Source organism: Caretta caretta, chromosome 1 (genome assembly GCF_965140235.1).
Source record: "Caretta caretta isolate rCarCar2 chromosome 1, rCarCar1.hap1, whole genome shotgun sequence".
In the NCBI taxonomy this organism is placed as follows: domain Eukaryota; kingdom Metazoa; phylum Chordata; order Testudines; family Cheloniidae; genus Caretta; species Caretta caretta.
Window position 1 is genome coordinate 51,011,367 of NC_134206.1, and position 18,247 is coordinate 51,029,613.

At 39.8% G+C, this 18,247-nt stretch overlaps 1 protein-coding gene across 5 annotated transcripts in view; it reads left to right on the forward strand.

Annotated features, from left to right (window-relative positions):
- The window catches only part of NBEA (neurobeachin), an 858,254-nt gene that overhangs the window by 147,037 nt on the left and 692,970 nt on the right, over nucleotides 1-18,247 (forward strand). For all 5 annotated transcript variants that reach the window (XM_048847621.2, XM_048847613.2, XM_048847638.2 and 2 more), the window contains exons 3-5: nucleotides 3,574-3,674; nucleotides 3,919-4,014; nucleotides 14,280-14,401. In XM_048847621.2, the coding sequence (XP_048703578.1) occupies nucleotides 3,574-3,674; nucleotides 3,919-4,014; nucleotides 14,280-14,401 (319 nt within the window). The remainder of the gene's footprint in view (nucleotides 1-3,573; nucleotides 3,675-3,918; nucleotides 4,015-14,279; nucleotides 14,402-18,247) is intronic.

Below are 18,247 nucleotides of genomic sequence, written 5' to 3' on the forward strand. Positions count from 1 at the left end.
TGACAAGTGTACATGAGGTGGCAGTTACTGCAAGTAAAACCTGTTACATTAATTGTTTGAAATGCATTAAAATAAGGAGAAAAGGTTTCTCTCCTCCCCCCCATAATTTCATTTTTATAGTTTTATTTACAAAATGAGACTATAGATACATGTTAAACCTGTGTGGTATACTTATTATGACTTCGTATCACATAAAATGACAAGAACCTCAGAAAAGCCATGCTTTTTGACATTGCCATTCCTATATGGTGAGTGGATTAGTGTAGTGTATATATACTAAGTATGGATTAAATCTTTTCAGACAAGACTTGTGATATGCCGTACTAGGATTTATTAATCAGAAACCAAGAAAGAAAAAAGTTAGTTTTAACTTCAATTATATCAAAAGAAATTAATCTAATTTAATCTAACTCTTTGTAACTGGAGCATGTAGCAAAACCAGTAATAAAAGTGGCCCAAGAGTTTGCATTTTAAGGGCATTCTTCTTTTGTTTATTACTTACAAAGTCCTGGGCTTGAATCTTTCAGTGCTTTTTGTTCAGTGTGTATGTGATGTTGCTGTGTTTTTAAGTTTGAATAAAAACACTTCAGCCCAGTTTGAGTAAAAGGGGAGCAAATAATTTTGCTATTATAAAAAGCAGCTTTTTTGAAAAGCTCTACTCAGCAGCAGTTTGAACAGAAATGTGAAATTTGCCATGGAGTGTGTCCCTGGCTAGAACATGTATTTTGATGGTCCACTGAAGATCTGTTTTAATTTTGTGATCATAAGGATTATTTAAAATATACTCTGCACGTGTGTAGTAACTTGAATGAAAAAGAATTTTTAAATTTATCCCTGTTCTGTTGGAGGTGTGATAACATAGGCATTGAAGATGAATGGAATTTTTTAGGGATCTTCTGCTTTCTACCAAATACTTCCATATTACACAATTTCTTTTTCTATTTAAAGGAAAAAACCCTCAAAGTGTACACACACATAAAAAAAGAAACAAACTTAGAAGAAGGTTAAGGTTGCAAAGTGGAGTACTCAAAAGTCAGGGCAAAAATTGACTTGCAGTCTCAACTCTTCCCCTTTCTGCATATTCAGCGTGTTACAGTCCTTAATTACCAGATCAAATGCTGCTGTTTCCTCAGGACTTCTGCCACAGTCAGGATGCAGGGTGGATGGTATGCAGTGAATGAGGCAGAACATTGATAGGAAATGGATGTGGACTCCCATTGGATGAGGAGATATCACACACATCATCACTTTCAAACTAAAATATTTTTGATTTTTGTTTTCCTTCAATAAGCTCTTCACAAACAGACCTCACACACCGACTCTTGCAGGATACATTTTAAAAAAGCCTCTTAACCAGTCAAATGATTTATCCTACAGGCAGGGAAAGGAAAAAGAGATCATTATTATTATTTCTTTTATTTAAATACTTGGGAGGCGCTTGGACCCTATGATGAAAGTTGCCATAAGTGCCTAGGTGGTTTTTTTAATTTTTATCTTCACTGTTCAGTGGGTGAACTAGTGCTTCATGAACTGTCCGCCATGCAACCTGTGCACTAAATGAGGCTTCATTCACTGCATGCTCCAACTTGCTCACTGAGAGCTATAATCTGCTCTTTCAGTGGTACAAATTTAGAGCAAATCCAGTGGATTTACTCATAGCACATAGTGTGGGAATTACAAATAGAATTCACTTCAAAATGATGTGTGGATCTAGAGGACCCTATTGTAATTACTATGCACCAGTGTACCATTCAATCAGAACACAGGAGGAGGGAGTGGTTCTGTAGAAAAAAGTGTGTGATCCTGTAATTAGGATACAGTCCTATAACTGTCTCCTGAAAACTTTCTAGAGGCTTTCCTTCAGAGTCCTGTATCATTCAGTATGCATATGTGCATCAAATAAGATAAGGTTTTTAAAAAAGGTACTTGTGTGCACATGTTTCAATGCTGTTAGAACATTGGGAAATCATTTAAAAAAACATGCTTATAGTACAATATGTAAACTATTCTAACTCAGACAAATCAAATAGATATTCATTAGACCTGTGAAATCACACATCTCACCATTTCCCAGACTGATTTCAAGTTTCTGTGCCTTCCTGCTGATGTATAAGAGCAGTTTTAAACACAGACAAAACCACATTTTTAAAAGAAGGTTTCTTTCACTGCCTACGAACAACTAAATGACTAAAAAATGTTCCTGGATAATTCCTGGATACAAGATCTGAAAAATTTCAGCTCAGAAAGTAAAAGTTTGGTAATTACGAGCAACTGAAAAAGGCTAGTTAGAGAAAATGTTTATCTTTTAGCTATAACTGCTCCTATATCCTCCAGCTGTAATGCAAAATGTTCTGGTAAATTGAAGGGAAATATGGTGAACTTCCTTAGCAGCTGAAAAGATATGTCCCAGGCAGCTTTCTGACCCCAAACCAACCATTGGAACAGAGTAGGAGAGAGGTGTTCTTTGGAGATAAGGAAGAGAAAAAAATCTGAGTTTTGTTAGAACAAAGAATGTTATGGAGAAAGATGTCTGACTGGTGAATGACCCTGGGGATCTAGAAGCATGTCTAAAATACTGGTGGATAAGGGCACTAGTTTGCCTTAATCTGTTTGGTCTGAATCCTCTGTGCACTGAAAGCTGCTCCTTGAAATTGTAACAGCTTTTGTGTTTTCTCTCTGAGGGCCAAAACTTATGCTATCCTTCCTCCTGCTGTGATGGCATCTGAGGACACTAATAGCAATTCTTAGAAGTATTGGGCTTTGAGGGAAAGCAAAGAGAACATGAAAAGAACCAGGATTCCCCAAACGATCCAAAACCTTAAAATGAGCATAAATATTTCATTTTTTAAAAGTCTAAAATCTGTTTATTAATCTTGAATGCTATTTTCTCTGAAAAGTGAATTTTTTTGTTCCTATTATCTGTATACGTTTCTTGCATTTTGAAATGCTGTAATGGACGATATGTCATCTATTAATTATTCTATAGCAGTTTTTGTCACTTGTAGTGATGGACTTTAGCAGATCCTCTTTTCCCCTCATTGTTTGGCATTGCATTGTGGTCAAATCTAAAGTTTTCATACTTGGGTACCAAATTAAAGAAGAATGCAGAGAAATAAAATTGCAAGATGACGTAGCAAACAGTTCAAAGAATGTTGATGTGTACATCTTAGCTCTCACATGCTCGAAACATGTTACAAGAATAATGAGGAAACATCCTAAAATGTGCAATACAATGGTGATAAATATTCAGCAATAGGTTCCTAGCCTATTGTGATAAAACTGCAAACATAGGATTGTTTCTGTGTACTTATTTACTGTTTTGTTAAAAACTAGAAATTCTAGAAATGGGCATGTAATCATATGTATATTTTAAACCTAAATGATCTTATGGGAAAAGTGGACATTCTTGAATTCATATTTTGTTATACAATCTTTAAGGTCACAGTTTGATTTTAACATTTGTGAATAAAGTTTACTTTTAATGAAATTGCCATTTTCAGCTTGTACTTGCAAATAATTTCTGTGACAAACGGTGTAATTCAGAGTTCAGAATAACTTTATTTTCCTTTGAAGATCTTCTAGTTGATATGTTGGGGGTTCTTGCCAGCTACAGCATCACTGTCAAGGAGTTGAAGCTTTTGTTCAGCATGCTTCGAGGCGAAAATGGAATCTGGGTAAGCTGTGGCTAGATAAAGTATTAAGTGTCAGTGCATTAGTGCCTGAGGTTAATGTAAACTGTCTCTAGAGGCATATGAAATTGAATTTTTTATGTTAATTGAATTACTGTTTTAAAAGTTTTTAAAAACCGTTTTAGAATTAATTTACCGGTTTGTTTGAAAACTATCCAGTGGCTAATAAAGCTATAGAATATCATTTACTGGTTGCATTGACATTTCTACAATTCTGTTGTTTTAACAGCCAAGACATGCAGTTAAACTACTGTCAGTCCTTAATCAGATGCCACAGAGACATGGTCCTGATACCTTTTTCAACTTTCCGGGCTGTAGTGCTGCAGTAAGTTTCTAACCAAAATGCTTCTATTTCTGGGAATAATAAAATAACTTTCTTGTATGCATTACTTTATCGGGTTTGGATATCCTTTTTAGTAAAGAAATGGGGAAAACATTACCCAGTATAATTTTTCCAGAATAGACTAGGTCTTGGATGTTCAGGGAAGCTTGGCATAATACTGAGGTGATACCATACCCCAAGGTACTTAATGTCAAAAGTAAAAGGAGATTTTTTGCATGAGATGGATTAGGAGAGGAGAAGTATTGTGGGGAAACATATTTTTTAAATTGAAAGTTTACAATAATAGTAAATGATTAAAACAAGAGGCTGATACTATATAATTAGAAGTGTGTGTGGTGTGTGCGTGTATACATGCTTACACATTTATATTGGTGATAGCCCAGTTCTAAATTTTATCATGTGCCTTTAACTGCCTCACCTGAATAGTGTCCACTGAGACTACTGCTAATGTTTTTAAAAGCAGCTTGCCAGATAAAAGCCCATCTCCCCCCCCCACCCCCAGTTATGTACTATCCCTTTCCTGTACTCTGCAAAATACATCTGCCTGAGTCCCAGGACAAGCAATTTTCAGTTCTGGACAGGGTCAAGGTGGAATATCTCATGCACCATCATGGCTTAAATTGGAAGCTGTATGTTGGTGGAAAGAGATGATTTGCAGTAACCAGCTGGAGTAGGCACTAGCTTCTGACCTCAAAATGTGGTACTTTTATTCAAGAAAAGCTATTTCAGATCATGTATACAGGTATGGCTCTCTGAGATCTGTAAATTGGACTCATGGTAACTAAGGTACATACCTTTATAGATCAAATAATAGGAAAAACAATACCAGCAGTATTTTTTATAAACTCTTAACATATGCATGCTATATATCAGGGATCTCAAACTCAAATTACCACGAGGGCCACATGAGGACTAGTGCATTGTTCCTAGGGCCGCATCACTGAAACCTTTTCATACAACGATACAAAAGTATAGTCAAAAATGAAAAAAATGAAGGGTAATATAGTATGCTATTAAAAATCAATGCATTAATTTTTTTAAAACTGTAATGTGAAGAGGGGTTTTAATAAAATTTAAACACTCAGTAGTGCACCTCACTCAAATGACAAAACACGCCTTTGCTTTTAGAGTTACTTCGGTTAAAGCCCCCCCTCTGTCCCCTTCCCCACCCCCATTCCAACCCCTTCCCCAAAGTCCCTGCCTAAATTCTGCCCCCTCCCTGTCCCTGTTCCAACTCCTTCTCCAAATCCCTGCCCTGGCCCTGCCTTCTCACCTGAGTGCGCCGCTGCTGGTGGGATCGGAGCCTATGGTGGGCGGCAGGAAATAACTCTGCAGGCCATGTGTTTGAGACCCCTGCTATATATGTTACAGAAAAATTAAAGTATATTGTGGTGTATAAGAGTTTTGTCACCTCTTGTTTGAGATGACTAGCATAACTCATTTGTGGCTTTGAGAGTAATGCCCAATCCAAATATCTAATTATAAACACTTTATCCTGCTCCACATCATCATGTGTATTCATTCATTCATTTTCTCTCTCTCTCTCTACATATATTACATGGTATATATTGTATATATAATATACTGTATATGTAATATTACCCACAATATACATTAAAAGCTTGTAAAGTCAAGCACTCAAAAATTAAGAAATGCCAGAATTAAGGTAGTTTATGCAACCTTAATTTGGCTCCTTGTGTATATGCCTTAGGGATACAGTCTCTAGTTACATGATCATATACTATTTTCCCACAAGAATCCTGCCTCATTCAGTGCACACTATGGGTGGTACTTAGTAAATGAGCAGCTATTCAATATTTTGTTTTATCCTCATTCAGTGTGTCCTAGGCCTTATTACTAACCTGCTCTAAATACAGAATGCATTCATTTGTTCATGGGCTTTGTCAAGGTTCCTCCCCCACGCTGAACTCTAGGGTACAGATGTGGGGACCTGCATGAAAACCTCCTAAGCTTACTTTTACCAGCTTAGGTTAAAACTTCCCCAAGGTACAAATTCATTTTATCTTTTGTCCTTGGAATAACCACTGCCACCACCAAACTCTAACTGGGTTTACTGGGAAACGTAGTTTGGACACATCTTTCCCCCCAAAATCCTCCCAACCCTTGCACCCCACTTCCTGGGAAAGGTTTGGTAAAAATCCTCACCAATTTGCATAGGTGACCACAGACCCAAACCCTTGGATCTGAGAACAATGAAAAAGCATTCAGTTTTCTTACAAGAAAACTTTTAATAGAAATAGGAGTAAAGGAATCACCCCTGTAAAATCAGGATGGTAGGTACCTTACAGGGTAATTAGATTCAAAACATAGAGAATCCCTCTAGGCAAAACCTTAAGTTACAAAAAAGACACACAGACAGAAATAGTCATTCTATTCAGCACGGTTCTTTTCTCAGCCATTTAAAGAAATCATAATCTAACGCATACCTAGCTAGATTACTTACTAAAAGTTCTAAGACTCCATTCCTGTTCTATCCCCGGCAAAGCAGCATATCGACAGAGAGAGACAGACCCTTTGATTCTCTCCCTTCTCCCAGCTTTTGAAAGTATCTTGTCTCCTCATTGGTCATTTTGGTCAGGTGCCAGCGAGGTTACCTTTAGCTTCTTAACCCTTTACAGGTGAGAGGATTTTTCCTCTGGCCAGGAGGGATTTTAAAGGGGTTTACCCTTCCCTTTACATTTATGACAGGCTTGTCTGGTGCTCATCACTATGGTATCTGAGTAGTTCACAAACATTATTTTCACAAAACCTTTGTGAGGTGAGGTGGATGATGATATCCTGATTTTCATAGAATCATAGAATATCAGGGTTGAAAGGGACCTCAGGAGGTCATCTAGTCCTACCCCCTGTTCAAAGCAGGACCAATCCCCAACTACATCATCCCAGCCAGGGCTTTGTCAAGACTGATCTTAAAAACTTCAAAGGAAGAAGATTCCACCACCTCCCTAGGTAACGCATTTCAGTGTTTCACCACCCTCCTAGTGAAAGTTTTTCCTAATATCCAACCTAAACCTCCCCCACTGCAACTTGAGACCATTACTCCTTGTTCTGTCATCTGCTACCACTGAGAACAGTCTAGATCCATCCTCTTTGGAACCTAGTTTCAGGTAGTTGAAAGCAGCTATCAAATCCCCCCTCCTTCTTCTCTTCCGTAGACTAAACAATCCCAGTTCTCCCAGCCTCTCTTCATAAGTCATGTGTTCCAGTCCCCTAATCATTTTTGTTGCCCTCCGCTGGACTCTTTCCAATTTTTCCACATCCTTCTTGTAGTGTGGGGCCCAAAACTGGACACAGTAATCCATAGTAATGAGGCCATTTTACAGATGAAGAGGTGGGAAAGAGAGGTGAAGTTCAGAAATATCCACTGATTTTGGGCGTCCAGTTTGAGATGCCTAAGAACTGATATTTCAGTGTGCTCAGCATTATATAATCCTTTATATGTTCAAACCATATTTCACACTGACTTTAATTGCAGCTATTAGAGCTCAGCACTTGTGTAAATTAGCCTCCAAGATCTCAAGCTATGCACCCAGAAACTGAGGATCACAAAATAAGTGACCATCACTGAAAAGTTAAATTTAACTGACTTGCGTAGCATCACACAGGAACTTTGTAACAGAGACAGGGATAGAATCCAGTTCACCAGGGCAGCATTCAGCTGTCCCAATTATGAGACATCCTTTCTCTTTCTGCAAACCCTTGCCTCGGTCACAACCCACCTTCCAATTTCTGCAACAGATGAAGTAGTGATCCTGCACACAGCAGCCTCCTTCACTGCAGAACCCTGATTTGTCCCCTGCATAGATCCAGCCTGCTTACTGAGTGAGCAGATTTTTTAAAAAGCAAATTGAAAACAAACACAAATTTCTTCAAATGAAATGATATTGACACCCTCATTGTTCACGATCAGGGTTAGAACCAGGGGTGGGATGATTTAAATCACCAAGTGAAAAGCCTCAATTTAAATAATAGATTTTAATCAACTTTTCCATTTGTAACTCAGTTTCTAAAGAAAAGCGTATTTTCAGTGGCTGATGTAAATCACTACGTTTTAATGGCAAAAACTAAATAGAGTCTTTACACTAGGTTTCATACATCTTTTTATTGTTTAGGAGGGTACAACACTATAACTGAGCTTTTATTTAAGCAATCAGAGAGCTTAATATTTTCACATTGTTATTAATTGTACAGTTTTAGTATGTTAAAAATGATGAACATGATGAATGATATATTGCTTATTTACTAGATGATTAACTTTTTGCTCTTGATTTGTGTCAAGTTCCTTTAGGATGTTAACTGGAATTTAATTAAACACACAAAACGGTATATAAACTTCATTTTTATTAACCAAAACAAGCCCTTAATATACAGTACATGACTATTGTGCCATATTTATAAAGCTTGACCTCAAAAGTTAATTGTTTTTCTTCTGATTCTTTATACAGAAAAGCAGCCTTTAACTCTTTTGGCAGAGGCTCTTAATACATTTTATATTAAATTCAGATTTCATTTTAAACCGGTTTACTTTAAAAAGAAAAAATTAATTTAAATAATCCAAAAAATTGATTTAAAAAAATCTTTTTTTATCTACCCTGTTGGAACCTTTAGATCCACAGCACAGTCATCTGCAACTTGAGCTAATAGAATAGTTGATAGCAATAGTAGGCTGTTGTCCTTCATGTGAACCAGCTCTAGAGGGAACACACACTTTTGCCAGTGGATTTTTGTGTGTATGAGAGAGAGAGAGATATGCGCGTGCGCACACATACACACACACACACGATCTTCATGCATTTTGAATAATATGTGGAATGAGGCCAAAGGAGGATAAAAGAATAGTAAGTATGAATAATAATGGGGAAAATTTGGAAAGATTTTATATATGGCTTATATACGTAAACAAATACAATATCCTCATTTTTATTTCCTAATATATAAAAATAAAAGGATAGGATTAAAAAACACCTTGAAAAAATGTAATATCAAAATTAAAATCTTAATTCTGCATGTATCATATTGTCTTATTTAGGGACAATACGGACTTACTTAAGAGTCAATAGGCTTCAGAGAATAAGCCCAATGCATGGGAGTATTCAGAGGACTGCTCATTCAGGTTGTAAACTCTTCAGGACACACACCTGTCTTATTATATAAATGTAAAACACATAGCCTTTACTCTCAGCTTGCCACTGCTCCAAAGTGGGCACAGTGTATGACAGACTCCAAAATTAGACACACAAAACTTATTCCTATGGGGAACCTATATATGGTGTGGGATTTATTCTTTTGGTACTAATAAATTTCTTTATTTCTGATGGAAATAATTTGATGGAAAAAGGCTAGCTCTTCTTTGAGTGATGGTCCCTGTTGTTTTCTACTGTGGGTTTATACATGTGTACCATAGTGCCCTGAGGCAGAGAATTGGAAAGTAGCATCCACTGGTCTGCGCATGGGCACTGGCTCACCTGGTGCCTTTGACTGAGGGGTTAAACGGATGGGCAGACTGGCTGCTTCTCCAGTTCCTTCTCAGTGCCACATGGTCTGGGTCAGAATCTTCAGTGTCCACAGCTTCAACTTCATCCGACAAAATAAAAATATTCTAGTTTGTAAATAGTTTTAATAATTTTATTCTTTAAAAATAGATTAGTCTCCAGACACCCTTCCCCACCCATACTCCATTTGGGTACCAGACCTTGCTCAGGACTTCTTGCTTCTTGCCTGCAATCCTTCTCGATCAACGACTACCACCAGAGCTGCCTGTACTCCCTTGGGAAAGCTCTCATTGTGTCAAGGTGGAGTATCAGCCAATTGTTCCCCAGCCATACCCGAGAAAGGTAGGGACTTCGTCTCTGCAAATACCTCATGGAGAAGGCCATGAGACTTCAACTGAACCCAGGCTGGGGAAATTCCCACCCCCTGTGCATTGGCCTGATTAATCAAGGACTGTACCTCCTGCTGTGAAGTCAAGCTCTGGTGTGGGAGTATCTACCCCCACAGATGCCATGGCAGGAAGCTAGGAAACACTCTCATAAGCATGATATTAAGTCTTCCTCAAAGTCCACTTCAAAGAAGTCAGATTCAGCTGTAAGCAAGCCTTGCAGCTCAGCCCATGAGGACTTAGTACATCCTAAGTCCCAGAGCCACAATAAGTCCAGTACTGAACCGTGTTCTGTTGGTACCATCATCCTTGACTACTCCCAACCTCCAGGATGCATCTCTTCTTGGGCCCAACAAAGAGGAATTCTCCCACAGACTATGGATATTCTGCCTGTCTTGGACTATATCCAATCTTTAAAGAGATCAGGTTTGTCTAGCAGCTCCTTGCAAGTTCACTTAGTGGCGATCAGCACGTACCATCCACTTTCTCAAAGCTACTTGGTCTTTGCATATCCACTGACCAATATTGTGGAAAGGCCTAATAAGAATTTTCCCACCTGTTCAGAAGCCTACACCCCAATGGGAACTGAACCTTGTTCTGTCTGTACTCACAAAACTCCCTCTTTGAGCCTTTAGCTACTTGCTTCATGTCTCTCCATGAATGTCGCTTTTCTTGTAGCCATCACCTGAGCGAGAAGGGTTGGCGAACTTGGAGCAATGACAGATTCTTCACACCCTATCTTCCATAAAAATGAGGTTTCTTTACATCTGCACTCCAAATTCACCCCTAAAGTAGCTTAGAATTTCACCAACACTAATTGATTCACTTATCTGTGTTCTTCCCAAAACTGCATGCTTCTGCACAGAAAGTAAGACTCCACTCCCTTGATGTTCAGTGGGCCTTGGTTTTCCACATACAGAGATTAAGACGAATCAGGAAATTCCTGAAGCTGTTCATCACTATAGCAGAAAGAGTCAGAGACCATGCCATCTCCACCTGGAGAATCTCCAAATGGATCTCTGCCTGCATTCTACTCTGTCAGCTTTCAGACCTTTCCCTACCTCCCCAATGTGGTAAGAGCTCATTCCATCAGAGTGCAAGTAACAACTATGGCGTCTCTTCAGGAGATACTCCTCCTGGACATCTGTAAAGCAGCCACGTGGAGCTCCATTCACAAATTTACCAGATATTATGCCTTGGTACAGGACTCTTCTGCTGATGCCTCATTTGGTTGTGGTACTCAGCCTTATTGTCTACATCCTTGCATCCTCTTCCTCCTTAGATATCCTTGTCAATCAGCTGCAGTGGAATACAATAGGGACCATCACTTGAAGAAAAGTTTACTTATCTGTAACTGGAGGTTCTTTGAGAGGAGTGGTTCCTGTCTGTATTGTGCTACCTGCCCTTCTCCTCTGCTTCAGATCTTATCTGACTTGCGGTAGAGAAGGAACTGGAAAGAGTCAGTCCATTATCCTGTCGGTCAGAGGCATGAGGTGAGCTAGGGCACATGCGCAGACCAACAGATACTATGTTCAAATTCTCCGTCTCTGGGTGCATGATGCCCATACTGTGGCAAGGCATCTCCTTCGTCTCGCTAGACTTAGCACTTCCCCTTCTGGGGATGGCGGGTCTGGAGTAATCAGCCCCACTCAGGGCAGGGCTTGCCTTCCCCCTTCTGTGCTCTCTTGGTCATATTTTCAGGGTAGGCCTCAGGATTGGCTTAAGGGTGATCCTTCACCAAACAAAAAGGAAACAATCTTGTGAACAAAAAAACCCAAGGGGATACCTGTCGCTGCCTCCTCTTGGTTGCCCTGGGATTTCAGTCTTTCCCCTCGCAAGCAGTCAGGTTTGGCTGTTTCCCCTATGGCAAGGAGCTCAGCCATCACCCTGGAGCAGCTTATTTCCCTGCTGCCACTAGCCTGGCAGCAGCTTGTCTGTCTCTCTCTCTCTTCCCCCTTTCTCTCACCAGAGGAGGGGTTTTAAAAGGCCTCAGGCAGCCTTTAATTGGATTCGGTTGTCCCTAATTGACCTGAGGTAACCCTGTCTCAGCTAGTAGGGAAGAGCGCCTTTAAAGTTCTAGGGCTAACACATCTGCCTTCCAGCACCTTCTTGCAGACATCTGGCCTGACTTTGTCACAATACATAACCCCACAGTGGAAAACAGATAAGGACCATACATCTTGACGATTCTCCAGTTACAAGTAATCTCCTCTATCGTTCTGGGATGTATTAGCAGGAGTGTTGTCTGTAAGATGTGGAAGGTAATTGTCCTGCTCTACTTGGCACTGGTGGGGCCTCAGCTGAAGTACTGTATTCAGTTCTGGGATCCACATTTTAAGAAAGATGTGGACAAAATAGAAAGAGTCCAGAGGAGAGCTACTAAAATGATGAAAGATTTAGAAAACCTGACCTATGAGGAAAGGTTAAAAAAAGGGGGGGGCATGTTCAGTCATGAGAGAGAACCTCATAAGTCTTCAAATGTGTTAAGCACTTTTATAAAGACGATGGTGAGCAATTGTTCTCCATGTCCACTGAAGTAGGACAAGAAGCAATGACCATCGTCTGCAGCAAAGGAGATTTAAGTTAGATATTAGAAAAAAAATTCAAACTCTGCAAGAATAGTTAAGCATTGGAATAGGCTTCCCACAGAGGTTGTGGAATTGGAAGTTTCTAAGAACTGGTTAGACAAACACCTGTCAGGGATTGTCTGGGTATATCTGGTCATGCCTCAGCTCAGGGGGCTGGGCTTGATGACTTCTTGAAGTCCCCTACACCCCTATATTTCTATGAATTTGTGAATTTTCAACAATAGAATTAAACTTTTGTGGTATATTCGGGACTAAAAAGAGTGACACCCCTCAAAATGGAGAACATTTGAGAGGTGTGCACATAGCATGCTTTTTGATGCTATATAAATAACAAGTATTATTCTGTATTTGTGTATAGTAGTGGCTTTCTGGATACACAAGAAGAAACACTCCCTTCCCCGAGGAGCTCTGTACAATTTCACACCACTCTGTCTGATTAGAACACTTTGCTTGTATTCACTTATTGCTCATAGTATCAAATCTTCCTCCTCCATCCCCTCAAAACAGGGAAATAAATTACAATCCCCTATGCAAACTGAGTTTATTACGCACTAGCTTATGTTGGAGTTGTGGCAGTTCTAAATCTTTCCCAGTAGAAGTGTCATGTGTGATTAACTTATTCTGTTTTTAAGCAGTCCATCAAGTTGCTGCCCATTTCTGTACTCCCTAATTAGGATACCACAAATACTAACTTTCTCTGTTAAATTATTGAAATGTATTAATTTTTCCCTGCTCAGGGAATCCTGGTTATTCTAGTTTGATTGACTAAGGTACTCCTTAAAATGACCTTGCTAGAACTGAAAAAGGTACTCATTGGTCTTTGAATTAAACTCACCTAATTACCTTGAAAAATATTTCCTTCTATATACTTTTATATAGTACAAAAAGTGAGAAAATATTGTGTGTAGAGAAGGCTGATGTTCCTTAATTTCTTTTATCTAGAACTATGCTATATTTTGTTTGAAGAAAGCACTCATAATCGGGGCTTTGCCATAATAATCTGTAGTATCATAAACATTTAATTCCGAAAAGTCATTAAAGTAATATACTTTAGTTATGGGTACCATACTGAGAAAAGAAGGGGTTTATATCTTGTATAATTATCTCTATACAACAAGCCAAAGTCTTCAGTCAGCCACAGCCTAGAAAATCAAACAATTTTTCATAAACACCAGCATCCGTGGCACGGCATTAAATCACATCCTTTGATTTCCACACAGGCCACTCTCTAACATTTATTTAATTTTATCATCAGAGTCAGTTATTAAACTTCTCCACTTCTTCACTCTATTACATCAATTCAAAGGCCAGGGAAACAGCAGTATAATGTTGTTAAATGATTAGAGGGCATTTTTTTTTAAATTGTAACTCATTGAATCTTTTGTCTTGTTATTGAGCATGAATAATGTGCTCCTGGCATTTAAATGGATTTTGCAATTTTCAGACGTTGAATTTTGTGTTTTAACACTTATAAAAGTAATTTACTCCCTGGCATTTTCTACTCAGAATGCTATCCCTTCTGTAATGTATTCAGTATATAATTTAATTGATTTTATTAATATCTCCTCAATTCCTTCGTCGATATAATGTATGTAGTTGGAGAACTGAAAACAAGAAAATCTCATAAGAGTAATTAAACATTAAAGCATTTATAGTGCAGTGGTTGCCATTTTTGTGGGTCCTTTCAAAAGAGTTGTTTGATTAAACACTGTAAATCCACATACTTACTTTATTAATTTTTACTGTTTCCTTTTTTGTAGGCAATTGCGTTACCTCCTATTGCTAAGTGGCCTTACCAAAATGGGTTTACTCTTAACACCTGGTTTCGTATGGATCCATTAAACAATATTAATGTAGATAAGGATAAGCCCTATCTCTATTGGTAAGTAACTCGTATGTATGATTTTATTTTGGTTTCCTTATAAATAGTTAATTGTAAAATACAAATTAGTAGTTGAAGCTCTTTTTTGCCAGCATTTCCAGATTTTAATAAATTTTACTTTTGTTAGAAACTTCTCTAAGATTGTCTATGCTATTTATTTCTTAACAGTTGAAATACAACAATGCAAGCAATATGCTTTTTAGATCAACCATAAAACAAAATGTACTGTGTTTTAAGAATTTGTAAAGAAATTATTTCCTATCAGGACAATTTGGGGATGTGCCTTTGTAGTGTAATATTTTCTCACTAGAGACATTTAAGGCTTCACTGATTTTCATAGTTCTATGACCTTATGAGAGAAATTTGCTGAGCTCTAAGCACTGCTTTTTACACATTTATTATAGGCTTCTTTAAGGTGTTGATGATAGATAAAGTATCTCTAAAAAGAAAAATGCCTGCTCCACCCCCAAACAGGTCCCATTAAGATGAAATGTAAGCACTAGTTCCTAATAGTATGCTAACAATGAATGCCGAAAATGGAAGGAGAAATCTTTACTCCATTTCCCTATCTCTGCTATGAAGAAAATGACTCCTTTGTAAAGCACTATGGATTAGTAGTACTATCTCGGAGATAAATAATGGTGATGGTTTTATTATAGCAGTTAGTATTTTAAATTTATTTTTATTCAGTTTAAACAGGTGCTTCATCTGGGTGATGAAAACATGGGTTGTTTCATTATAAGGAAGAGGAAATCAGTTTGGGTGTTTGCTCAAAATAGGTAGCCTTAGTTGGAATGGGAAAAGATAGAAGACAGTAAATATATGAATAGGAGAAATAGCCTCAGTGTTAGTGAAAGATCCACAGTGTTCTCAAATTCTCTGCATTACTTAGTTCATTGTCTTGTACATTGTATCTTCCCATTTTACTGTCTGCTTCTATTGTTTTTAAACCACAAAAGCTGTTTAAGTTATAGAACATTCAGCAATGTACATATAATTTCACCAGGTATGCGGGTCCCCCACATCCCGCCACACCCACCAAACAAACACAAACAAACAAAAAGACAGCTCCTATACAATATCTGAAAATAATGTATTTTTTATAGTTTTCCTTACTGATCAATGTATCAAATATTACTATATGTTTAAATCTTCTGCATAGTTTGGACAAATATAAAAGGGAAGTTTTAAAGTTGTTTCCTATCTGTCTTGACTTTCTGTAAGTTTATAAAATAGAAAAAAAAGTTACAATATTCAATAAATCAGGTACAGAGGAGGGCACATTAGACAAGTAACCATAAGTAACATTGATATTTATGTGGACGTATCTAATAAAACTACATGCAGTCATTTGGGGAACAAAAACTTGTAGGAATGCTCAAGTGAAGGAAGGATGACTAGTTCAAATCTAGTCCTTTTTGGGATGCAGAGTACGATGGATGGGGAATGGCTTGATGTTGAGGAAGAGATTTGTCTTTGCATCAAAATGAGAAGTAATTTCTTCAGATATGAACAGACCCAAGGCTGCACAGTTGCAGACCAACCAGTTGCAGGGTCTTTCTACTTCAGGCCACCCCCCTACTGATAGCAGAGCACCCCAGGACGTGCTATGCAGGATTGCCCACAATATGGGGCTCAAGACTGAGAAGGTGGTTGAGTCAGAGGCCCTGATGGTTGATATTTTAGCCCCCAAAGGGCCATCCAGGGTAGTACTGCCCTTTATAAAAACCATTCAACCACCACAAAATCTCCATGGCAAACTTCTTCTTCCATCCCCACGACAGCTAAAGGGGGTGGGAGGAAGCATTTTGTACCCTCTAAAGGGTACAAGCACTTATTCTCTCACCTGCAGCCCTGCTTGTTAGTGTTGGTGGCAATAAACGAGAGAGCGAGATGGGGGCAACAGGGCCCGACTCCCAAGTCAAAAGACTCCAAAAAGATGGACCTTTTTGGCCAGAAGGTCTACTTGACTGGAGGGCTCCACTTGAGGATGGCAATCTTCAGCACATACAATTTTAATTAATGGGACTCCATGATGAAATTTAAGGAGCTTGTGCTGTCTCATTCTAGGGCAGAATTTGTGGTCATAGTGGAGGAGGGCAAGTCAGTGGCACGGACCTCTTTACAGGCCTCACTGGATGCTGTGTACTCAGCCGCACGGATGTTGCCCTCTGGCATAGCCATGAGGAGGAGTTCCTGGCTGCAGGCATCCGGACTTCCCCACAAAGTCAAATAAACTATTCAGGACCTGCCTTTTGATGGCATGGGCCTATTTGTGAAGCAAACAGACTCCATGCTTCACAGCCTAAAAGATTCACAGGCAACTATAAAATCGTTGGGCATGCATAACCCTGCCATTTTAAGCCCCATCCGCTGCAGCGTTTCTATCCCTCTCGGCCCAGACTTCTCCAGGAAGCGGGGCAAGAGTGGCAGGTGCAAGCCCTCCTCCTTCTCCACCCAGCCAGGGCCAGGGCTCGACAAGAGGGCTCTCAGCAGGCCTTTTGAAGGTGGGCCTGGGAGCGATGCACCAGCCAGCAAAACGGACCCTTCTCCCTGCTTTCTCAACCATCTGTCCCACTTCTACAGTGCTTAATCTCTGTGACACAGATTACGTCAGACCACTAGGTCCTTCACATGGAAGTGGGATATCCTCTGCAATTCTGCTCCTCCCCTCCCTCCCACCCATTTTCCCCGTCCCTCTTCAGGGACCATGCATCTCCTCATACAGGAGGTCCAAATGCTCCTCACCACAGGAGCACAGGAGGAGATTCCTCAAGAGCTAAGAGGCAAGGGATTCTATTCCCATTATTTCCTAATCCCCAAAACCAAGGGGGGTCTCAAACCCATCCTCGACCTGCAAGGCCTCAACAGGTTCATGAAAAAGTTGAGGTTCTGCATGATTTCTCTAACTGCAATTATTTCCTCTCTGGATCTGGGAGACTGGTATGCCACCCTCGACCTCAAGGACACATACTTCCACATCTCTATAATTCCTGCCCACAGATGATTCCTCAGGTTCGTGATCAACTACAACCATTACCAATTCACAGTCCTCCCCTTTGGCCTTTCAACAGTTCCCCAAGTGCATGTTGGTCGTAGCTGCCTTTCTACACCTGAGGCAGGTGCAGGTAAAACCGTACCTCAGTGACTGGCTGCTCAGGGGACGTTCCAGGGACCAAGTGGAGAGAGAGGTCAGCTTTGTAAGGTCCACTTTTGACGGGTTTGATCTCCCACTCAACAAGCACAGATCAACCCTATCCCCGACACAGAGGATCGAGTTTATCAGAGCAGTATTGGACTCAGGCCAGGCCAGGGCATCACTGCCAGAGGCTCATTTTCTGTCAATAACAGACATCATACAAAGCCTCAGATGGTACCCTACTACCACAGCAAGGGGTTCCTTAAGGCTCCTCTGCCACATGGCGGCATGTACATATGTGGTACGGCACACGAGGCTGAGGCTCAGGCCTCTCCAAGCTTGGCTGGCCTTGGCCTACTGTCCGGGGCATGACAGCCTGGACAAGGTGGTCACCGTTCCTGTGCCGGTTCTCGAGTCTCTACATTGGTGGCTCAACCCTCAGGATGTATGTGGGGGAATCCCATTCAACAAGCCCACTCTATCCCTGGTGACAGATGTATCGGCACTAGGATGGGACGCTCACCTGGGAGAACTACAGACTCAAGGTTTCTGGTTGCAGGACAAGCTTTCACACAACATCAAGGAGTTGAGAGCGGTCTGATGGGCATGTCAAACTTTCCAAGCCCAATTGTGAGGGAAGTGCATGGGTGTCATGACTGAGAACATGACTGTGATGTTTTACATCAACAAGAAAGGTGGGTCTTGTT